Source organism: Leptidea sinapis, chromosome 40, assembly GCF_905404315.1.
Source record: "Leptidea sinapis chromosome 40, ilLepSina1.1, whole genome shotgun sequence".
Taxonomy (NCBI): domain Eukaryota; kingdom Metazoa; phylum Arthropoda; class Insecta; order Lepidoptera; family Pieridae; genus Leptidea; species Leptidea sinapis.
The window spans coordinates 8,587,316-8,613,103 of NC_066304.1; the positions used below are offsets into that span (position 1 = coordinate 8,587,316).

General features: G+C 36.8%; 1 protein-coding gene across 2 annotated transcripts in view; it reads left to right on the forward strand.

Moving 5' to 3' along the window:
- Window positions 1-25,788, forward strand: part of LOC126976330 (zwei Ig domain protein zig-8-like) — a 446,719-nt gene that overhangs the window by 416,042 nt on the left and 4,889 nt on the right. The window contains exons 4-6 of one of the 2 annotated variants that reach the window (XM_050824622.1): window positions 348-558; window positions 4,683-4,721; window positions 25,166-25,293. In XM_050824622.1, the coding sequence (XP_050680579.1) occupies window positions 348-558; window positions 4,683-4,721; window positions 25,166-25,293 (378 nt within the window). The remainder of the gene's footprint in view (window positions 1-347; window positions 559-4,682; window positions 4,722-25,165; window positions 25,294-25,788) is intronic. The other variant, XM_050824623.1, reaches the window with a different exon arrangement.

Consider the following 25,788-nt stretch of genomic DNA (forward strand, 5'->3'; position numbering starts at 1 on the left):
TAGTTCAACTGATATTAGTTTAAGTTATCACTTCTGTCGGTCGTTCCGAGACGACCATGTGTTTTTGTAACACGCTTCTTCTCTGAGCATTGTACGAACATCTCACCATGCTACTACTACTATGACACTTCTAAAACTTTCAAATGTTGTGCGTTTTCTTGCTAATTAATAATAATTTAAATTATTGTGGATTTTCGTCAAATAACGCCTCATTCAATAAAATGAACAACTATTACAATAAAAGTACTTGTCGCTAGAGTCGCGTTAACGAGCCTCATGTGAATGACAACGTCCATGGCTGTGTGCTCCACGCGAGGCTCTCGAGAGTGACGTGCTGGTGGTTGCAGGTGTCCTGGATCCGCCACCGCGACCTGCACATCCTCACGGTGGGCGGCTACACGTACACGTCGGACCAGCGCTTCCAGGCGTCTCACTCGCCGCCCACGGACGACTGGACGCTGCAGATCAAGTGGGCGCAGCAGCGCGACGCCGGGGTCTACGAGTGCCAGGTGTCCACGCAGCCCGTCCGCTCCTTCTTCGTGTCGCTGCACGTCGTCGGTAAGCTCTGTCACCGTTTAGTTCTTGCATATCTGTTCTGTATCGCCAATCTCTGACATGAGGGTGCTGGACAACATTAATATACTCCACGACTCAGGGTTCACGGCCAGGGTGCGACAGCTTGATGGTGAGAAGTCGATACGCACCGTGATGCAGACGTTCGTTCAGTTTATTCCCGGTTCCACTGTACCACGCTTTATTTATTTATCAGAATCCCAGCAACCTTTGTTAAATAATAAACCTAGTCTTGCCATACATACTGAAACAAAGAAAAAAAGTATATTGCAAATAACATTTATTACGTTTGTTAGTTTAATACATAAATATATAACAATTAAAAATATAAATATAAAGCTTATTCGAAGTGGAATTGGCTGCAATACAGTCCTTTAAACGTTGAGGCCAGTTATCAATAGAAGCACGCACTCTTTCCATAAGCAAATTCTTTACTGCCAATCGTACGGATCGGTTACGGACAAAAACTGACCATAAATCATAATCCAGAGAATTAAGATCGAGACTAGACGAGTCTTCAGCTCTGATGAAGTCCGAAACGTTCGTTTCCAACCAAGACTGTGTAGACCGAGCTTTATGACCGGGGCCGAGTCTTGCTGGAAAGACCATTCTTGGTTATTGAACATGGTCTTGGTAAGGGGTTTCGCTACCTTCTCAAGAATGGTATCTTGATACATTTGTGCCGATGTTTTGATACCTTTGCACAAAAATATGGCTCAGTCACTCTTTCATACCTAATACCCCACCAAACCATCACTGACGTCGGATAGTGCCCACGTTGCACTCTGTCGACTCATTGGGAATCTTCATTAGATCTTGCATTGGTAGTTGCTCAATTCTAAAAAAAAATCCGTAAATAATTACTTTCTGTGACCTCCCTTTGCGTACCGCTTCAGTATTGTTTCGATTTTACCACCCTATTCTTTTTTAAATTATCTGTTAAGAAATGACCAGTACGTCTCTTATAGGCTGCAAGTTTTTAGTCATCTTTTAAAATACGCGACATGGTTCTAGGTGCTCTCTTCATATCCCGAGATAAAATCTTAGGCTTTCGGACAGGATTTCTTCGAATTGTTTCCCTTACTGCTTTGACCACCTATTTCGTACCACTACGTGGACGGCCAGATCTTTTTGTGTCATAAACAGAGGAGGACTCATTGTACCTATTAATAGCTCGGTACACAAACATTTTACTAATACCAACCGTATGGAGAGTTTTATCAATTGAATATGGCTCCATACCTACTTTGTGTAATGCTATCACAGCGATTCTGTTCTCTTTATCACCATTCCATTCCATTTAAATATCGCAAAATATTGTACATTGCATTTACTCCAAAATGAGAAAACTCAATGAACAATCATATAAAAATGACAGATTCCAAATTCAAATGTAATATTTTGTTTATTTTTAAATGTAACAGTATTTATGGTCACCACAACATAGTCAAACCTACTAATTAGCATAAAGGAAAAAAAAAATAGGTAGCCATGGTATTAGCAATTTAATGGTAATTAGATTATAATAATTACCACAATTAGATTGATACAGCGTCTTAAGAACGCTTAAAAAATTTAAATTTGAATCGCAATGACCCTTAATATGCTTTGTTTTATTTATATTTGTCCATTTTTAAAATATCGGTCGGATCGGTGAAGGAGGTACAACAAAGCTTGCGCGTGTGTCACTGCTTGCTTGTGAGTCCCGTCTGGGTGGCCTGCTGTGTAGAGGCAGCCGCACGTACTTACGATTTCGATAGCTACACTCGGAGTGAGACAGGCCTGCCTTTTTTTCAATGTCCATTGTAAGAAAAATTACATTAGAGTGGACAAATAAAAGTTGAGTTAGATAACGCTAGAACTAAGAGTGAGAGTAATGATGTCAAAAGCACAGCACATGGGCACTTGAATTAACAATCCAAAATACTCGCGAAATTTTCATTTTTATTTTTATGTAAATGTAACCAATCTGTGTAACAAATACTGGATATCGATTCTTACGCTCAATTGGGTAATTTAACCAAGTCTTGATTTTTGTCTAAGTTAATGAATTATCAATTCGTCATGATACCGTGGTTCTGTGTGGTATATTTATAAAGTAGTGTAATAGTAGCCGGCCGTCTCGATATTGAAGCTTTGCGGCGGAACAATTTAACATATTTATTGGAGCGGGCGGTCGTGTTCCGCGTTCGTAATCAGCAGATCCAATACAATCGCTACAAAAACAGCAATTTGTTGTGAATCCGTTGCTGGAATACATCAGTCGATGTCACGAGCCCGTCACCGCGTCTCACACATTGATATAAACAGACGGGCCGCGGCACGTGTCGCCCGCCCGCGACCCGCGACCCTCTCCCCAAGTACGTTTCTATTGTCACTCGATATAACGGAATGTGTGATTAAATTAAATTCCAATAAAGAATTATACAGCGAAGGCGCCCTAACCCGCCTTTTGCGAGTATTTACGTTACAATGGAGGACTGCAATATTTAAACATATTGTTCTGATAATTTGCCACGAAGACTACTCTTGTTTTGACATTCTACGCAATACAATATTCGTCCATTTTCATAAGAAAATATATTTCGTTGCAATTGAATAAAAAAATATTTATTCCATACCTACTGTTTTCTGGTCATATATGCATTATGACAATCACAAATCCTAAATAACTCTAATGGGCCAAATCTCTATAAATTATTCTCTAGGACCTAAGTTACAGATAGCGGAATTGCTCTCTTCTGTACCTCAATATGGTATTAATGTGTTTTGAATTGTCCTTTTTAATAATATACCATAGGATACAATACTATGAAAAATAACTGAAATCAGGACCAAGGACTGCGTGTTGCGTTATACAAGAGTAACTAGGCTCCATAGATCAATGACGAATATCTAGCATGGTACCTGTAATAATAATAACATTTTCGTATCAACGCAACGTGATAATATTTGAGAGTGTTAAATGAACTATTGTAAAAATATATTCTTTGAAAGTAAAAACGAATCACATGCTCAGAAAACCATCACAGGGTTCTTTCATCAGTGCGGTACATTCGCGACGTCTAGTGTACCGAGTGTGTACCGAACCCGAGTCACGTATTCACGAATTCAGCACTTAGTGTACATCAGCAATAAGTCGGTATTCTATGTTGCTGAGTTCAATCAATGCGTTCACAGTTCCCTGTTGAGGTTACGGGCATAACTCACCTCCTTCCCATGGTCTTACCGACCTTTCGGTCATCAAGACCTAGGTACCGACCGAAACAGCGGGAGATGTACCGGATTTGAGGTCCGGCACATTTTCTCTTTTTTTTTAATATGCGTCCCTAGAAAGCCCTCTCCCCCTTTCTGGGGGCGGCCGACCACAGATACGGCTTCTTCGTCGCCGGGCTCTCCTTCTTCCTAATCTCCTCTTTTTCTCTTGGTCTTCCTTTCTCTGTCTTCGTCACCGTCTTGGTTTACCCCTCCATCACTCTCCTGACACGGTACCAACTTGCGGCATATCTCCGAGAAATTCTCCTCAGAGGATACCAAGTCTCCGTAATAAACTGGTCCTGGTTTTGCCCTCGTTAGATGGTCCAGCATTTCGCCTCTAGCTGCCTCGTACAAGCTACAATCCCACAGCACGTGGTCGCGGTTCTCGTCCGTCGCGCCACATGGACATGTGCCGTCCCCTTTTAGCCCCAGGTCCCTAAGCTTGCTGTTGAACTGCCCATGCCCCGTCAACAGCTGCGACGTGTAATGGTCGGGATGCACCCACGACGGCAGGAGTCTTTCCCCGACACATGGGAAGAAGCGTCTGAGTTCGCCACCTCTCTCCTCGCGTTCCCAGCGCTCCTGCCACATGTTAACCACTTCGGAGTGGATGTCCTTCTTTAACGACGCGAGCTCCTGTTTAACCCTATCGCCCCTGGTCGCCTCGATCTTGCCCGCACGATAAACTTCCAGGTCTGCCGGAAGTACCCCTGCTAAAACTGGCAGTGCGGCTTTAATATTTTTACTGTAGCTTTGTTAAATGAAGGGACAAATGTTTGTTTGAAGTTACGGGCAGTGCAAATTAATAATGAGAGCGAGGTTAGTTACTGTAACGTGTTTGTTTCCCACAGATTGCGACGAGATCTATCAGCGGATGTTTGCCGACGAAGGTTTGTTTCCGCGTGTGTATGTTTGTTTGCGTGAGTGTGCGTGTGTTCAAACAAAATATTTTAATGTTTTTGTCAAAGTTAGATTTTATAAACTAACAGATTTCTTACAAATTTGTTTGCAATGTTTGTTCTGTTGGTTGACAATATGTATATAATATCTAAATGCCAAATTTAAGAAACTGTCCACTAGTTGGAGAAAGCATCATTACAGTTAATGTTTCATTCATTCTAATACAGTCAGACAGTCAAAAATAGCATGTGATATAATGAAACATTAACTTTAATGATGCTTCCTGCAACTAGCGGTTAGTGTTATTTTAGTCACATTAATGATGCTTGAGCTTGGTGACAAATAAGATGAGAAGCTTGCGGTCTGAAAACAAATAAGTGTAATAGGTCCCTGCAGTGCGTATGTATGTAAGTGACTAAGATAAAGTAGTTAGTAGAGTATAGATCTAACATACTGGTAAGGGAGAGTAGGTACATACTTTATTTTTCTGCGGTACCTATTTATGCTCCCTTTTTATAGTATGATTGTTACAGCATCACATCTTGTTCTTTGTTGACATTCCGCACCAATTTTTATATTATTAATATATAAATATTTATTGAATACTGCGACCACGTGATTCTATCAAATTATTTGATAATTCTATGTGTAGATGTTTGTACGAGTGGGTAATGTGATTAAACATACACTATCATAAGAGACAGGCGACGGTGTGAAGTGTAGCAGATGTGACGTAACGACCGGAGCGTGACCCGCCGCTTGTCGTCGAGTTTGTTTCTTGTTATTACGACACGAGATGTAGATAGAGCAGGTGCGGGGCGCGGCACACACAGACAGCGCCGTCACCAGCCTCGATCGTATCTCACCCATTATTAAAAAGTGCTTCAATCCAATGCTAAGGGGATATCAAAATGTGACATACATAAATATTATAAGTGCGATTCACCTAAAGGGGCATGCCCATTTAAGGCTAGCAAACGCCCAGTTATTTACTTATACCTAAAAAAATCATCATATCTTTTCATCTTTTATAAAAAATATTAACATTTCAAAAAGATTGCAACACTTTTACACATAAAATAATTATCGCAACGATATTTTACAATACAAACAACAATATGACGACATAATTAAATGTTTCGAATCAGTGCTACCAAATAGTAATAAGGAAGCGATGTATTACTTGGTTAATCGATTTCAACCGGTTAATAATAATCAATCTATTTGTTACAATATAATATTATGGGATTATTGTTGTCATCCCACAGGTTTTAAATAACAGGATTATGTGAATAGCTTTTTGTTTTATAATGATAAGGCGTGTTTTCATACACCCATAATATATGTATATGTAATGTAATAGACATTTACACCCCCTTTTACATTTTCAAAATTGGTAATCGCTATTTCGTACTAGTGCTTTGACGTCACTTGGTCATTACAACAAATACGCTGATATGGGAAAGAAATAAAGAAAGAAAAATCATTTATTAAATTAGGTGAATATGACACTTACGAATGTCACAGATTTTACCACTACTTTGGAAAAGTAGAGCTTTTGAGAGAGAGGAAAACATTATATTTCGGATTAACAAAACGTATTTGTTGTATCACCGCTTTCCACAACATTCCCTTCAAGCCTAGCCCAGTATCGAAACACTGGGTCTTGAAATATCTAGTCTTCTGGAGAGCAATATTAAAATGGTTCGAAGAAACTGGATACGACAACAGGTCGAGCCAGCCCCTCTTGTAGCGCTCTGTAGACGCAGGAACGGCGAGCGATATGAGTTCACCGCTGCCGGCCCGCAATCTATGTAACAAAGCCAACATTTTCAAAATTCTTGCGTGGAAATCGTAATATTTTAATAGGCGCAAACAGTTTATATGCTTACAATTCTCATTATTGATTACTAATCTGAATAAATGCACCTACACAAAAAAAAGTATAAGCTATATAAATACCTTTTCTGAGAATAGTACTAAACAAATGCGTCATGCCGAGAAAAAACTTGTTTAACTGCAATGAAAAGTGGTAGTTGAAAATAGCTCTGGAGTGTTAACTTATAACCAACAGCAAACATTAGAAACCTACAAATAATCCTTAAGGGTATGTGTTATATGATAAAATAGTGTCCATAGCTCCAAATGGTGTAATTTCACTAATAAACTTGTCTAAAAATGCCTTGTTTGCGTGTTTTTTGCTTAACCTTCGCCTTAATGGAGTGATACGATCATCAGCATCAGAGCTTCGTTCGTACTGTCGAGATCCCGCTGAGTGTACAGCCTAGAGATGGCGCTTCATTATGTGTCTTGTACCGCATTTATCACGGGGAGTGTTCCGATGAACTGTTTGATTTGATACCAACTTACCCACAAAACCCAACATCTCACATGCTACAATTAACATCTGAATGGACATACATATAAGACTACCAAAAATATTGTCGAAAGTGAGGATATTGCGATGATATAGTTAACAAATAATAGTAATTAATAAAGTTGCTTGCGTCAGTTTAGATGAACTACTGGAGTTAAGGAATGATGAATGAACTTAAAATTGATTCTTAAAGAATAAACTCCAAAAATGCAAAGGAAGGCACCATCGCGTGCGGAGATTACGTGCGACATATTTGTACTCAGGGCACGAACAGACTGTCAAAATACTCGTGATTAACTCGCTCTGAGCTCTGTATGACAAGCAGGCAACGATTAGTCACTGCGAGATTTATTCGCTGTGTGTGAGCGTGAGTTGAAACATTGGTAGCTGATGCGTGAGCGGCCTGGTCGTATCGCGTGACGCTAACGTTACCGACTTATTGATGCCATTAGTGGCACACTTCACCCTAGCCGTAGTTGTCTCTATTAGTACGACATTTACATTACATGTGTATTATGATAAGTTCGTCGCGTGACACATCCGCTGATCTGTATTATGAATATATAAGTTGCTTGGGAGACATTCAAATGATACATCATCATCAGACATCAACGAAGGTGCGCTTGACGCCCTGTACAGGCACAATAACTTTACCAAGGTACCCACTAATTATAATAATACAAAAATTGTGTAATTACAACATTTAATTATACACACACAATATATATGTCTTAAAATTTTTAATCACACTTGATCGTAATGTGCATCTTAATATTTCATCGCTTTTACGCTAACTGACGGCGAGAGTAACAAAAGATGTTTGAATGTGTATATCACAGTCCTATATTGCAATATGTCTTGAGCCACTAATAAATATCTTTTGTTGACGATGGGTAGTGAATAGCCTGCAAATGAGTATTTTCTGAGGATTAATGAATAGAACTAGATTAATTTAGCACAATACGCAACCTCTCAACAACAACCCGCGACAACTCTGTCAGAAGCTACATGTAGGTACACAGCTTCCCAGCATTTAATTTGTATTCGTGATGAACCACAAAATATCTTTCAAGAATAATACAAGAAACTAATAAATTTTTTAAGCTTCGTATTATAAATATGTAGCGCTTACAAGAAGTTCAACTTCTGGTGCTTCAAGTTCCAAATATATGTAAAGTTCTCCAAGTCTTATGCAAATATGTATAAACAGAACACAGGAGTTCGTCTTACACCGTATTATTATGTAAAGAGACTCTAACAACACGCTTGTGTTTCAGACGCGCTATTAACGCGCGGGTGAAGTGTTGACAGTTGACGTAAGATGTCTCTCATTCTTTCCAATCCGTTCATGCCTCGCTCTCGCTACTGAGTTGGCGGCGCAGCTGTCACTGTCACTGTCAGTGTCGATGTCGCTGTCACTCGGGCGCGGTTCACTGTAGCGAGCGAGCGGAGCGCACTCCGCACGCGATGGTTCTTCGTTTGCTTGTCTCGAAACATTCATGTCAGTTTATGTGAGTGAATGTGTGAGATTTTCACTGAACGCTTGAATGCCAACAACATGAAATTCAAATGCTGTGAAAAAATTTAAATTCCTTATTTTAACCGACCTTTAAGTTGATTCCTATTTTAATGCTTCTTTGAAAAGTTAGTTTAATATTCAAAGAATCATTAGGGACGTTCACCATTCAATATATTTAATTAAGTACAAGTAGGTCAAGCACACACACAGTGGTTACGATTGATTAAGGGTTCAGAGACCACCTGGCATAATATTACTGTATTATGTCGAGTGCCTTTAATTATGAATTAAAAAAAAGTAGATTACATGTCACTTGGTTTTATTTCAATAATTATTATTGAATTGAAACATCTTAGATGACAATTAAGAATAAACGATGAAGGGGACGAAGATCGAGAGCAAATTAATTTGAATTATGTGTCACGAATGATGATACGGAGTGCCGACTCTCAAGTCGCGTTCAACAATAACACCACCACCCGCTCATGTACTAGCTACTACATAGGTGCTAGTGATTCTTGATTATGATCAAATAAATAATGATATGATATTATTTCATTGACTAGCTCTCACTTATCAAGGTGGTGTTATTTCCTGTGGTTTACTTAATTCTTTCAACTGCACAGTTAATATGTTTCTACTGGGGTATTGGTAATTCGACGTATTCCCGCGAGGAGGTGATAGGAGTGATAATTTTGACATCCATATACATTATGCAAAAGTAAATCATGTCTAAGTTATAATTTATAGCGATTTTTTCGAAATTTTGACAAAAAATTTTAAGTGGAGTAAATTATTTGAAAACACATCCGTTTTTAAAAAGTGCAGTACATGCTCGAGGAACTTTTTTCAAACAAACATTTTTTTTCCTTTTACGACAAAAACCTAAGTTTTTATCATTGTGAATACAATCTTGACTTACGCTTATGGCAAACAAACCGAAATTAAATTTATGGAAAAGAGGACAAAACGAGCGCGCGAGTCACCTGGTGTTAAGTTATCACCGCCACCCTCTCTCTCTTGCAACACCAGAGGAATCATAGGAGCGATGCCAGCTTTTAAGGAAGGTGAACGCGCTCTTTTTGATGGAACCTATGTCGTATCGTCCCGGAAAACCGCACAAGGAAGTTCGTTCCACAGCTTTATGGTATCTGGAAGAAAGCTCCTTGTAAACCGCACTGTGGACGAACGCCACACATCCAGATGGTGGGGATGATATCCTAACTTGAATGATATGCTTCGGAACATTTCCCGTCATAAATGCGATAGAAGAGACACAGTGAAGCGACGTCTCTACGCAACTACTTTTAACTACTGTTAACTTAACTGTTACCTTCTTGTGTTTTATTACGGCTTTTGCAACGGTAGCAATCACCGGTTACCCAATGTATCAGTTTTTAATGTAGTGTATGAGCTAACCTGTGAAACTGGTAGTGTTCAGAGACCACAAACTAATAGCAGGAAGACGGAAGACCCCCAGTCCATGATGATAATTACGAGGATATTCTGCAAGAATGTTTGATGAACCAACAATATTGACAAACCGTAGCAACACGACTGTTTGTAAGTTGCATTCGACGAGTGACCTCTTTCGTGAAACTGGACCTGCCTAACTGGATTGTGATACATCGATAATCAATGTGGCACCTCTGGAGAGCCTGCAGCACCGCCCAGATCTCGATCGAAACAAAGGCTTTCTCATAGTCCACAAACGCCAAGCCTAGTAGCTGGTTATGCTCCTCCGTGTTCTGAGCCTTTTTGGAATCCGGATTGTTTGAGAGGGTAACAGTCGTCGAAGCTGCACACGAGGTGATTCGTAATAACCCCAGAAAACAGTTTATATACATAGCTCAGAAGTGATATGGGTCGCAGTTCTCGTTTTTTTTATTAGTTTTCTGAACTTCATACAGGAACTCATAAACAAACATGTCACTGTAATCTTGGATAGGGCGATTAGTAACCATCCCGTGACTTGCGATTTAGCGAGTTATTTTTTAATTGTTGATTATTAACAAACTGTTACTTAATTGATTCAAAATTTTGGTATTGTTTTGAATAAATTTTATGGAAATTTTAAAGAACGACCTTAACGCATTATCGTCGAGCTAAGAAAATCGTTATATATCTATACTAATATTATAAAGCTGCAGTGTTTGTTTGTTTGTTTGTTTGAACGCGCTAATCTCTGGTACTACTGGTCCGATTTGAATGATTCTTTCAGTGTTGGGTAGTCCATTTATCGAGGAAGGCTATAGGCTATGTTTAGGGATCCGTAATAAAATTGCTATTTTGTAACACAAGGTGTAAAATCGGAAACCTATTTTTGCGTGCGCTGCAAAAATTGTTGACAATAGAACAAAATGATATATAGGCAATATTTTATTACTTATAAAACTATCGCGTGAATTATACTTTATATGGCAAAACAACGTTTGCCGGGTCAGCTAGTTTAAAATAATCTGCAATAGTGAGAAAAATCTCAAGAAAATATTGAAATCACATCGTTTTTGTCTCACATTTTTAAATTGCATCAATTGGATCTGGTTATTTAACAATATTAAAATAACGATTTTATTTTAATATTGTTAAATAACCAGAATATTGTTAAAACATAAGATTAGAATTGATCCTTATTTAAATCAAATTTGGATGTTGTATTTTAGAATTATTTTTAAAAAAGCAAAACTTAATAACTCAACATGGTTCACTTTTGCATAATGCATCCACGTGGGGTTTAAATTATCACATATAGTCACCGTTCGTCGAATAACTAATAACCCTGCTTAAAAAAGGAGTCCTAAAAGCTTATAGGTGTTAAAATGGAAAGTGATCACCTTTGCAGTTGTTTTGGTTTTGCTACAAGAGAGCATCGCCAGCCTCGTTAAGATATCCGTGACATGTCAACCGTAATGTTTCTCACGCTAAGGCTGTATGAGGTTCAATGTGTACTTTGGTTGTTCGTGGGAAAATACTCTTAGTGAATTGAAATGTAATTTACATTAAATAAAATTATTCTAAATGCCGTAGATAATATACTCGCGATAACAATCTGGTTTATAATTTTAATAATATGATTATTGCAAATAAAGATCTTACTTACTTACTTTCAATTGCTTTCATATTTTTTTACGAAATTAGCAGGCTAACGACCGTTGGAGCCGCCCGTGTTGTCTTTCGGTCATTGTCACCCTTGATCTCCCGTGTCAGCACACAGTGAGGTTACAGACTCGCGTGTAGGTAGCGGCGGATCACTTGTACTATAAATATGTTAATGTAATCTTGTGAGGGCTTCGCTTGGCGCCCGCGTCTTCCTGACAACTGTAATTAATGTAATGTTATTCCTCACTCTTGAATACTTTATAAAGACTGTTTTAAGCTCAGCTCTTATTTAACGTTTCAAGTTTAGTAAGTGCGTGTCTAAGGAGAGCTGTTCCTGGCGCACCTCGCACGCTACACGTGCTGTCTGCAGTGAGTTTGTGAGCCGTCAGCGTCCGTCATACGTGCTCATAAAATAAGTTATTTCCTTCCATCCAATTTCTTCAATCCATATTTTTCAAGCTTCTTTACTTTACCGATTTGATGGACATGGGTCAAAATTTTGGCTATGCTAACGTCAAATTTGGCTTCTAGCATCACATTAAATTCTTAATTATTTATATTGGTAGCTGGTCTCCAGACTCATTTTTCAAATCTGAATTACCTCTACGGAAGCGATTTCCAAAACGGAGCTGTTACGACTGTCAGTTCCACACCGGAACACGTATTTAAATAAAAGAAACTATATATATAACATCATATCACAAAAGGAATAAAGCAAGTTTCAGAAAGTAATCCAAATTAATACTAAAGTATTATGTTTTATTAATTTTGCATATGTGTGATGATAGTAAGTTATATAATACCTATTCTATGTTCATAAATTAAAACTGACACAAAACTTAAGGTATTATGAGATGATTTCTATATTTATTATTTGGAATATATCGACAGTACCTTGTAAGATTTATTAATTCAATTGAGGGGCAAATTTTAGCCTTCCGGAAGACAAGAAGCTCAACTTAGGTTAGCTCTGACGAGAGAAATACCTGGACCTGCGTACTGCTGATATGAAGATCAATCGGTTTATCATCCGTTATCAAAATGGCAAGTACTTCAAACAAGTTATGGGAAAAAATAAAATTTCTATCTCTGTTCCTAATAAGACTGTAACAATAAATTTTCATAATTGCGAAAATGTCTCAAATTAAATATTAGTTTTTAGTTGTTTCATTATTAGATACTATGTTATTTCAATTTAGTTGTTACTCTATGTCTTATTAAATAATAATATTACAATAAAATATGAGGCGCCATTTTATTTCCTCATAGTGGGTGATGAAAAGCATAGTGTACACGTATCACTCGGGCAACGTACTTTGAACCTGTCGCTACGTTCAGGATGTTATTGAAGAATCTACTCTAGAATATCTCACTTTAAAGAAGGCTGGACGAAATATAATAGAGCTCCTGCTCAATTTAAGTTCAAGTTCAAGTTTTTATTCGTAAATACTATTACACGTCATACATTCTTAACATAATAATTCAATTATTAATTTATAAATTCATTATATGAGTAGAACGAGCGCTCAATGAGCCACCTTTTGAGTTTATGTTTAAAAGTGTTACAATTTGACACGCTTGTGATATAGTCCGGAGTTTATTATAAACCCGAGGGCTCATAGCGTGTATTGTGCGGGAAGCTTTTTCCAGGCTATGTGGGACTGTATTTAGGCGATTCGCGTGTCGCAGCTGGTACTGGCTGGTGTCGCCTCTTTTTTTATACTGGTGTAACTGAGCTCGGGCGTATAAGCCTACCTGTAGTATCAGGAGGCTTGGTATTGTCAATATATTTAGTGAAACGAAGAAAGGTCTTACGCATTGGTCCGACGTTATACCAGCTAGTATGCGAACGGCTCGCCTTACGGGCTGATCTACCAGATAGATTTTCGATGTGGAGATCCCATGACGAAGATCTTCGGTTTTCGATCCTCGGTTTTCGATTGATCTAATGGAAACCGAGGAAGGACGCTGCTTTAACCTGTTGTAAACGAACATCATTGATATTTACAATCAGCTGCCGCCGAGTCAGACCAGAGAGATTGAAACATAGAAATTGGGTCTTTGTAAGATTTAGCACCAGACCGTTTCCGCGGAACCATTCAGCCAATTGATTTATTACGGAGTTGAGCTTTTGTTCGAGAGCATCTAGTCCCGGCGCAGTTATCACAGCAGCCACATCATCAGCTTACATGTATACTTCGGCGTTCTCTACGATTCTTGGTAAGTCGTTCAGCAGAATAGAGAAGGTGATATTGGACAATGTGGAACCCTGAGGTACTCCTACAGTTGTATAGAGACCGTCTGACTTTAATTCACTCCCGCTACCCGTAACGTATTGAACTCTATTGCTCATGAAATCTAATATAAGTTTTAACGTTCGGTGATCGATACCGTAGTGCTGAAACTTAGTAGCTAGTACGCAATGATCGGCTACGTCAAATGCCTTAGATAGGTCACAGAAAAGTAGTGCGACCTCTAGCCCTTTCTCGCGGGCATTTAAAATGCATTCGACTACTTTACGAGTCAACATGGTGGTTGAATGACCCGCGCGATACGCATATTGCCGATCTGAGATAGCTGCCTTTCGGTCTTAATATTTCTTTTTTCAACAAAATAATCACTTGATGGTTGAATTTTATTTATGTGGTTGTGGATTTGAGCTTCCGTAGTTTCTGGTTTAAATGACCAAGCTTGAATGTATTTCAAACGTTCAACCGATTGAAGTTCACTATTATTGCTACCAGTGCCTATTTTAACAGTTGTCGTTTTGGATTTACGCTTGTGGTGTCTTTGTTGGAAATTGGGAGCACGGCTGCTCCCAATTTCCATCACTCAAATCCTCGACAGAATCCAATTCTGGCGTTTTAGCTCTCACCACCAAATTTCGTGGCCTACCACTCTCGTTTCGGTCGGATTTGTCACAAGGAGTCGTCTGTTGAGTAACAGTTGCCACTGGTTCTAGTGTTGGCTCTTTCCTACTTAACCCTGTTGCCGCTTGAGAGCGTTGTCGTTGTTTAGGTTGTACTTCGGCTGCTGCTGCTTGTCTCTTGGTACGTTACGTGATTCTTCGGGTTCTATCAGTGAGCGTCGATGTATTCGTTGAGCTCTTCGATGTCACGCTGCTGAGGAATGATCTTGTCCTTCTCTTTCTAACGACGTTTTCTCGTGCCGTGCACAAATTTACTTCTTATGTATTTATTTGGGCAAGTAAATCTTCAAGTACCTTCGTTTGGCTTTCAATCAGCATTTGTTTATCTTGAATTTTTTTATTTTGGGCTTCAATTAAAGCAGTTTGAGTTGAAATCTTTTCTGTAATTGAAGCTAATGTCTTCAACATTTCAATGAGTGTCAATTTTATAGTATCTTTCGTCATTTTTTATGTATAAAACAGTGAATTTGCTAGAGCGCGCAAAACCACGTCTTTCTTTCACAAAGCACACAGCAAGCAAAGACAAACTCCAAAGGTAGAAGGAATTTATTAGTAAAGTTAATGCATGTTTATTATTACTGAGCAATTACTAATTGTAGGAAACCTATTTTGATTATTCATAATACTTATATGTTTCAAGTCTTCGATTAGTGACAAGATATTTAAAGTTTTTTTGAATTTTAAATAAATAACCGATAAGTAATTAATATAAAAATTAGTTGATTTTCATTTTATTTCAAACCTCCCTTAGCCAGACCATCTTGGCCGCGCCTAAGGTTGGGTTTAAACTCGAATAGCGTCACTACGGGAACTCGAAGTTACAACTACCAGCGCGGCGTGGAGCTCATTTGTTATAAATCGTTGTATTTAATTAAATTAATAACACGGCACGCGTGTGTCGCTGCAACATTTACAAGTAAGCATGGCGCACTAAATACACGTGTACATTAATTTGTTAATTTATGTAATACATAAATAATATTATATTGATAAAGTTACTTTTTATCAAACAGGAAATATCAGCCAACAACAAGCGATAAGTGTTCTAGTGAAATTGAATTTATATAACAGACATAACACCTGTAATAATTAAAAAAAAATATTATATTAGTCACCGCCCATCGAAAAAATCCCTTTTAAATGAGAATAAGTGACAAGACGAGCAAGAGGTCTAAATAGGAGGAATAGGAGATATAAATTAAAGTTACTACAAAAGTTTATTAAAACTTAGGATTAATTTAATTTAAACATTGCAATATTAGTAGCACAATATCGAGTGACACACAAATGGGTTCAAGCTGTGGGTGCTCGGGCGTTAATAAATAAGAATTCGTGCTGCAATATGAATACTTACTTAAGTGTAAAATTTGTGATAAATACAAATGTGTTATTGTTATTTAAAAGTGTCCCGTACTGCCATGACAATACGAGCTATAACAGGGCGGACGGGGCGGTCGAGGCATGCACAATGCACATGTCTCGTAAATTGCATCCATTTTCTTGGCTTTGAGCTTTTGCAGTTTGAAGTAAAGCAGCGGATACAGAGGTATCGTGATGAACCTCCAGCCGCAGTCTGCTGGCATGTTATGTAGCTGGTGACGTACTACTTGTGGCGAGAAGTCTTCCTCGACGATCATTGTTCAATAACTTTTTATTTTTAATTTTGAAGGTGGACAGGATATAGCCACGGCATCCCTACCGACGAAAAACAAGGGCAAAAAGTTTCAAACTATATTTTTTAGAAAAAATTATTAAACAGTACAATTTCTATTAAGATGTGGGAAAAGACTTTTGCTGATAAAACATTGCAGACCTTACAATAATGTTTAGTTTATAATCCAACAAACATCTAAGACGGTACAAATAACCATCGTATAATCTGATCGTGCCGCTAGACCTATTGATCCAAATTTAATATTTCTGGATGAATGTAAGGCACCAGAGACCGCGTCTATTAATTGTCTTTCTTATTTACAAACTTTTGATTTTTATACATATTAAAGGTTCTGTATACTTCATCTCTGAAGTGTTAACAGTAAGAAGGCAAATGTCTCCGCCAATTTCACTTCAACAAAGGACTAGTTTTTAGTTTGTTAAAGAACTTCGTTGGGCTCAAACACAAAGGTAAGATATCTTTTTACTTTAACGATATTATTCGTCGTTCGCCTCAGTCGTTCACTTAACATTTCTGATAACATAATATTATATTTTTCGTCTATTGCATACTTGTTAATTAAGTTTCTTATTATAATTAAATCAAAATAAAGTAATTAGACAGTTGATAATAGTAGATTGGTCGTATTTTTTAAATAAAGAGTGAAGCAGGGTTTTGAAATTGAACGCCACTCGAGTTTAAAATAGTGGTGCTCCTGAGGGGGAGACTCTACTTATTACAATAATAACATTTAATGACTCCTGAACCTTCATGGGAGTGCAAGGTAATAATTTTATTACTACCCTTCAATACAGACAACATAGGTATGTTAAATTATCTTTATTTTGAAAAATATATATTTATTTGCATTTTCTGGGATCTTCTTCTTCTTCCTCCTAGACCTTTTTCCAATTTACTTGGGGTCAGCCTTCCTTATCCATTTTTTCCATTCGGCACGGTTTTGCGCCATGTCAGCTATTAAATGAGCTTCGTTCAAGTCTTTTTGGACCGTCGTCAACCAGGTGGCAGGTGGTCTTCCACGCGTACGCTTCGTTATTGGCATGTCTAGGGCAAGCTTCACCATATGATCGTCTGGGCGCCATTGAATGTGACCGAACCACCTAGTAGTATCCGAACCGTTTGAATAGCATCTGGGGAGCTTCTTTCTGACACAAAACCACATTGACTTAGCGTTACGTTTATTAAATGTTTCAATCTATTGTTCATCACTCTTTCCCAAATTTTTAGTGTGTGTGACATTAGTTTTATTGCCCGATAGTTACTGCGTTCTCTAACATCTCCCTTCCCCTTGTAAAATGATATAAGATAGCTATTACGCCATGAGTCTGGCATGGGGTTTCCCCGAATCAGCTTGTTAAATAGTTGTTGTAGCCAAACTATTCCATCATCTCTCAGCTGCTTGCATTTTCAGGGATGTTGGTAAAAAACTGAATCGCTCTATATAATATTTTTGTTACAATGTTACTCACTCTTACTCATTACACTACTACACATTTTTTTTATAAAATGAAATAAAATCCAGATTTTCTTTTCCTATACAATAGCGAACAAAATCGGAGCTCAGAATGAATCCTTTTTAACAAACTTTCTTAATTTTGTTCGCGCTCGGTTTATGGTTATGGTTAAAGAACTTTATTCTCATTAAGAACAGAACATATTCACTTACATGAGAAAACAATATAAACATTAGGTATCTTATTCGTAGTACTGCGAGTCTATACAAAACAAAGTGGGTAGAAATGAAAAAACCGCGTAAACATTATGATCAACACATGCATTAAGAGCTACTAGATACGGCATGGCACGTCGGGGTAAGGATAGTTTGATATAATTTTTTTATATATATTTTTTTTTTGAATGACACTAATTACGTGTATGTATTTTATGTTAATTAAAGCATTTAAAGTAGATATGTATAGTAAATATATATGTATATTTCGGTAAGTTTTGAATTTATTTTTATAGTTGCGTATGTTATTAGTATTAAATTATAATGTTGTTATTAGTATTATAGTTTTGTACACATATTAATTAATAATATATGTAGGTTTACATCTAATATAGTGGAATAATAATAATAATAAAGCCTCTTTTAATGCAAAACTCTTTTTACACAAGCGAATTATTAGTAGTATTAGTAGGTAAGATATATTTCTAATAGTTTGGTGTTAGTAAGATTAGTTGCTTATACTTCTATTTATTTGAGTTGTGAATCTCGTTAGAGTAAAGGCCTCCTCCATGTACTATGGAAAACATAGTGTTCGATTTTTGCTTTTATGCATCCAGTCTTTTCCTGCTATCTCTATTAAGTCGTCAGTCCACCGTTTATTTGGTCTGCCAACTCTTCGTTTGCCTAATGTTGGTCCATTCCATCTTGTGGTTAGGATTGTCCATCGATTATCAGTATATCGTGAAATATGCCCTGCCCATTGCCACTTAAGCTTCATGGCTCGTTTCAGTGCATCTGTAACTTTTGTTTTTTGTCGTATGGACTCGTTTTTAATTTTTTGTTTTTTGTTTATTTTGAGAATGCTTCTTTCCATTGCTCTCTGCGTAGAAAGTAACCTCCGTTTCACTTTATTTGTGTATGTCCATGTTTGACACCCATATAGTAAACTCGGCAGGAGGCAGGTATCCATTACAGTTCTCTTTATGTTCATACTAAATTTTCCTTTTAGAATTTCTTTAAATGACCAAAACTTTTTCCATGTAATATTTATTCTTCTTTCTACCTCTTCTTCGTTGTTTGTTTTTATAAAACGATATATATATATATTAAACGATATTTGTTTTCCTAGATAGATATAGTTAGTTACATATTCCATAAAGTTGTTATTTATCTTGATAGGTATTTTGAGGCTGTTAGTCATTATTTTTGTTTTAGTTTTATTCATTTGTAGGCCTACTTTTGACTTTCTTGATCTAGTGTACACAGCATAGCTTGTAGTTGTTTGGATGTTTCAGCAAAAATAATTATGTCATCTGCGAACCTGAGGTGACACAATCGACGTCCATCTATATTGATTCCAAATTTTTCCCAAGATAAGTTTTTGAAAATACTTTCCAATACAGCTATGAAAAGTTTTGGTGATAAAGGATCGCCTTGTCTAACTCCCCTTTCTATTTTTAACAGTTCACCTCTTCTTTCAAGTTTAACCCTGCTCGTACTGTTTAAGTATATATGTTTTATAATATTAATGTATTTATTATCTACATTTGATGTTTTTAATGCGCTCCAGATGGAGCTGTGACTGATGCTGTCAAAAGCTTTGCTATAGTCGATAAAAGCAACATATAGCGGTTTATTGTATTCCATATATTTTTCTATTATTTGACTCACAGTTTGTATATGATCGTTTGTGCTGAAACCTGAGCGAAATCCTGCCTGTTCTACTGGCTGTGAGGCGTCAATTTTTTCAGCAATTCTCTTTATTATAATAGATGAAAAGAGCTTGTATACACTTGCCAGTAAGCTGATTGGTCTGTAGTTCTCAATGCTTAAAGGATTCCCTTTTTTGTATATCAGTATTATATCAGATGAACACCATTGCTTAGGCACTGTTTCAGTGTCGAGTACCATGTTGAAGAGTATTGTTAAGTATTTGAGTATAATAGGGGCTCCTAGTTTAAGAGATTCGTTTGTTATGCCATCTGGTCCTGGGCTTTTTTCATTTTTAAGCACCTTTATGTGTGAGTACACCTCGTCTTCTTCTATTACTTTAAATGCGGTGGACTTATTATTCTCGATGTTATATTCACTCTGTAGGTTGTCATTTTCTTTTTTGTTGTACAGTTTTCTATAAAAATTGGTCGCATGATCTAATACATCCCTTCTTGTCCTTGTTTCGCTAGAGCTGCTTTCTAGTTTTTGTATCCATTTCTTTTGTAGTGTCATTTCCTTATACGCTCTTTTAGCACTTTTATTGTTGTTAAGATTTCTGTTTATAATATCTTCTTTGTATTTTTTGTAATCGAGTTTTATTGATTTATTAGTTGTTTTGAATAATTTGGTCAGTTCGTGTTTCTGTACATTAGTTCTGGTTTTAGTGTGTATTAATTCTGATCTCTTCTTTATTAGTTGTTTTGTATGTTCGCTAAGTATTGTATGTTTCTTTTTTTTGAATGGCTTCTTTGCTTTGTGAACTGCAGAGTATTTTTTCTGACAATATGTCATAGTAAGTTTGAACATTTTTTGGCAAACTGGTTGTCAAGCCTTCAAGATTGGCTTTTAAGCAATTGAGGTAATTGCCAATTACTTCACGGGTTTTAGGCATAAGAGTTGTGGTTTTGAAATATTTCCTGCTTTTATTTTGGTGACCAATGATGATTGTTGCTCGTACTAATCTATGATCTGAAGGGAAGTTGACTTGGTTTAGAACTTCGATGTTGCTCACCATATGTGGGTCATTTATCATGATAAAATCGATTTCATTTTTGATTTTTTGATTAGGGGATATCCAAGTCCATCTTCTTTTTGCTTTTTTCTTGAATACTGTATTCATTATACATAACTTGTGTTCTAGGGCATAATCTATTAGTTTTTGGCCTCTTTTATTTCGATCTCCATAACCATAGCTTAAATTTTCTTCTTCTTTCTTGGGGTGCCCTATCTTTGCGTTGAAATCTCCCATTAGTATTAGTTTATATATAGTGGAATATAGGATTATTATTTATTATTTTGATAATTGTTCAATATGTAATGTTTCAGGAGTTTTTTATAGGTTTGTAAAGATTGTGTATTTTTTATGTCACTGGGGAGCTTATTATATAATTGTACGCCTTCGTACATAATATTTTTCTTACCGTAATTAGTTCTTGGTGCTCGACATATTAAATTATTTGCATTTCTTAAAATAATTTTTTGAACTTGTACTTTTTTAGTGAAACTTATTTGTGTATATATATTTTTCGTTAAAATTTTTCTTACTAATAAACAAGTATTATAAATATATGTTTGAGTAACATTAAGTAATTTTATTTTTTTGTAAAGTTTTTCAGTTGGCGTTAAATAATTATAATTAAATAGTACCTTTATCAATTTATTTTGGGCTCTTTGCACTATATTTATATTGGTTTTAGCTGCCGAGCCCCAGAGTTCTACCATATAATCAATGTGGGGCTTAACAAGTGTGTTATAGATAAGGTAACGCACTTTTTGTGGAAGACATCGTCTTGTACTCCGTAATAGTCCAGTGAGAGAGGCAAGCTTGTTTCTGACTTTGTCAATATGTGGTTTCCAAGTAAGGTTACAATCAAGAATGAGTCCTAGATATTTTTCCTTATCACTCCTTTTTATTTCTACATTATTTATCTTAAGAGGTTGATAGTTAGGGATTTTTTTATTTTTGGATTTAAATATAATGTAGTTTGTTTTTAAGGTATTTATAGTAAGTAAATTATATTGAAACCATTTACTGAGTAAAATCAAATCATTTTGTGCATCTGTAATAATTGTGTGTATTGAGCTGCCATAGTAAAATAAACATGTATCGTCAGCGTATAAAGTTACGTTTCCTGTTAAACCTATTTCATTTATGCTATTAATATAGATCAGAAATAGCATTGGACCTAATATTGATCCTTGAGGAACGCCAAAATTAACAGGTTTCGGCTTACTCTTATATTCTCCGATTTTCACTTTCTGACTACGGTTTGACAAATAGGATCTAAACATGCTATGTGCATAGCCCGTTATTCCTAGATTTGCTAGTTTTTCCAAGAGTATTTCATGACTTACAGTGTCGAACGCCTTTTTTAGGTCTATAAATATCCCTAGAGCTATTTTCTTTTGGTCTATATTTACTTTTAGTTTTGTTAAAAGGTCTATTGTAGCTGATTGTGTATTTGATTTTTTCCGAAAGCCATATTGATTGTGTGATATAATATTGTTAGAGTTTAGGTATATTTCTAAGCTAATAATGTTAATTGTAAATGTAATATAGACCATAGGATGGTGGAATAGCCGCGTTCATAGTGTCAGAGGTTGTTTGGTCCGTTTAGTACGAAATGATGGCAGAAAGAGAAAAATATATAAATGAAAGTAGAACTTAACATACAATTAAAATTGTATCTATCCCTTCCCTGCGGTTTTATATTAATTTTACACAAATGGAATCCTAAAACACATTTTTAATTAAGTATTATAATATTGTATTCCTTAATGTACAAACTGACAAATAAGGGAAATTTAATTACTCTCTTGAAAATATTTAAATTACAATATGTTTCATTAATGCTTTTGTAATGTCTAATAATTGGGACAAATTTGGTAACAAAATACTTGTAATCGCACATCAGATTGGTTTAAATATCAACAAGGTAATTTGCTCTCATTGGGAACGTTCCCGCTCAATCCAGATATTATAATCACGCCTCCACCCTAATTTCACTGTGGAGGCGACATAAGCTGACAGTGCTCTTTATGAACAAGTCTCGGTAATTGTCTGAGCTGACTGGATGGAGGGCGGGATCAGCGAGCAGACTAGACTAACAAGAAACGACACGGGGCGAACAATGAGAGACTGATGAAGCAGAGCGCGGCACAATGTAGCAGCGGGGCTCGTGCTACACAAGACATGGCTGACAGATGGTCGCTCCGGTCCGCCGCGACTTTAGCACCGCGTCTCTCAATTAACATCTGTCACCAAAGAGCTGGTGTGAAGCGTCTCTAGTTAGTTTCACTAATTTAATGCTGCTGCTGACGGTTCCGGTTCATTCTTGTCAATAACTCACCGACACATCACGTAAATCTGCTAAATTTATTATCCTACCAAAAAAGAACCGATATTCCTTTTTTAGCTGTTTCGGCTCAATTAACAATAGGTGATCACCTAGTCATTCGAGTTTTGTAGTAAAATGTGGATCTTAGCTGATTTAAAAAGTAAGATTGATTCTCAATTCGTTTACATTCGTAACCAATGTTTCGTTGATCGATGTTACGAATATTAAACTGCTAACGCCAAATCACTTACTACTTATACTTTCAAAATAATCTTTCAAATTCAAATTCAATTATTTTTAAGCTGTCTGTCTGTATAGTACAGACAGCGGATATCAGTTTGTTGTGTCTTAATATTTCAAATCCAAATACAGGATCAATTGGTTGTTCTCCTGTTTTTGTTGTTGACATAATTACATAATATTACTTGATCGCTTATACATAAATAAATATGGTATAATATGGTCCTTTGTATAACTTTGAATGATTTACACTAATCAGTGTTTGTTAGAAAAGGGAAAACTGTGGGTCATCCTTCGGGCCAAACACACCAGTGTGTAGTTACCTCTATATAGACAGTACGTTAAATACAACAATAAATCGCTAATCACTTTAAATTGGGTAAAACATCGAGAAGCCTGTGCTCCTCCAATAAAACTGTTATCGTGTGAGAGGCTGTTACACTTTATTGGTAAAGTTGTTGGGTGTAGGTTGTAACACTAATCACCACTCACACCGCCACACTCCCACTACAACTTTGTTTTCCCATGTCACGTTTTTCCCTATTACGTTTTCAATGTATTGTCATAACATCTTGACTCTTATTTAAAAAAATCATAGAAATACTAAATAACAATAGACGCCTTATATACTTAAACAAATATAATATTATATCGACTATATTTGTTTAAGTATATATACACTAGATTGGAGGGCCTTGGAATTCTTGACAAAGCTCTCTCTCCTTGACGGCTATCTTAATGACCGAATAAAGGAAGTAAAGGTTGACTTGTATCATACCACTATTGAAAATATATTTTAGTGATAGTTAAAATAAGTGAAATTTGTTATACCGCAAGGTAGGGTTCTCGGCCCGACACCCTTTCAAATCTATATTAACGACTTATGTAACCTCCAGATCGACGGGGTGAGGATATTCACCTATCCGGATGACACAGCCATTGTTTTCTCTGGTATATTGTGGGAAGCCGTACAGAGGAAGGCTAAGATAGGCTTTCAAATAGTCTCAAATTGGCTAAACCAAAATTTTAATTTTTTTAATGCCATCTAGCCAAAAAAAGGAAATGGTTGTGTTTAAAAATTTCTTGACCTGAAATTTTTTCCAAGAAAACACATTTTACTTTGTACACATACATACTTTACAACCCCTTTTCACCCCTTAGGGTTTGAATTTTCAAAACTCCTTTCTTAGTGCACACCTACGTCACTTAATTAATATTTGTACATAATTTAATGGTTCTAAGCCTAGCGGTTTCAACTCTGCGTTGATCGATCAGTCAGTCAGTTTCTGCTTTCATATAAGACTAGACCGTGATCAAACTAGTTTGTACGTACTATGTACTAGAGCTGTGGGGTACTTGCTATGTATATCTTGCTGCATTTCCAGGATATTGTCTTTCACACTATCACAACTTGTCCATGATTTACATTCACTCTTTTTTGCGTTTACCTGCGACAGGAGCGTCTTTCTGTTTAGTTTTGGCATCAGTAGCTTACATTACTTGACATATTAGTTCCTTGTTAATTGTTTAGTTTACGAGCGACTTCAAAATTATTAACATCGCTGATATCCATCGCTTATTCAGGTCTTATAGACACTGGCACAGCGTTATAGAAGCTACTTTCGCTGGGGGACCAGGACACTTCATATATATTAGTTTATGTGACTGAATCTAAGTTGAGTGCGATCTGTCCGTAACACAGATACATGAGTCAATACTACTTGGGTCACCATGAGTGCCCACTGTGCGCCCGTCTACCTGTGACAACATAATATCTCATATATAATATGCCTACACCGGACCAACACTCTCAGGCGGCACTATTATGAAGTGTTGTGAGAATACTCCAAGCTTACGGTCGCGTGTGTTCCGCAGTGCCGTCGGCGCGCATCCTGGGCGGGCCCGACCTGCACGTGGACATCGGGTCCACCATCAACCTGACCTGCCTCATCCAGTTCAGTCCGGAGCCACCCGCCTACATATTCTGGTACCACGAGGACGAGGTGAGCGGACGAAAAGTAATTATTCACAACTTTATTACCATTTTTACACTTTAGAATATTAACACGATCTGCCGCAGAACTGAGTCACCGCCAGCGGTCGCGGTCACACCTCGTTTTGAATATAATATTATACCTACACATAAATATAAACAAACTTATTGCCTGCGATCTATATAATATTTAACATACAATTCTGCGGCAGATCTTGAAACTGTTTTCTATTTGATCTCGTTCCGCCTCAATCGAAAAAAATATTATAGTTTTGTTTACCTATTTAAATAAAAATAATAATGGTGAAGATATAATAATACAACCTGCCCAGTAGTAACAAGTAATCGTATGGCGAGAAAGAGAAATGATTATTATCGGGTAAAGTCGTCAAGAGTAAGCTAAGTGAGCGGGATCATGTAGAGCAATATAGTTATAAGTTGTATATAATATAGTATATCTTTTATCAGTTATAAAAATTTCGTATTAATATCTGTTCTTAAGTCT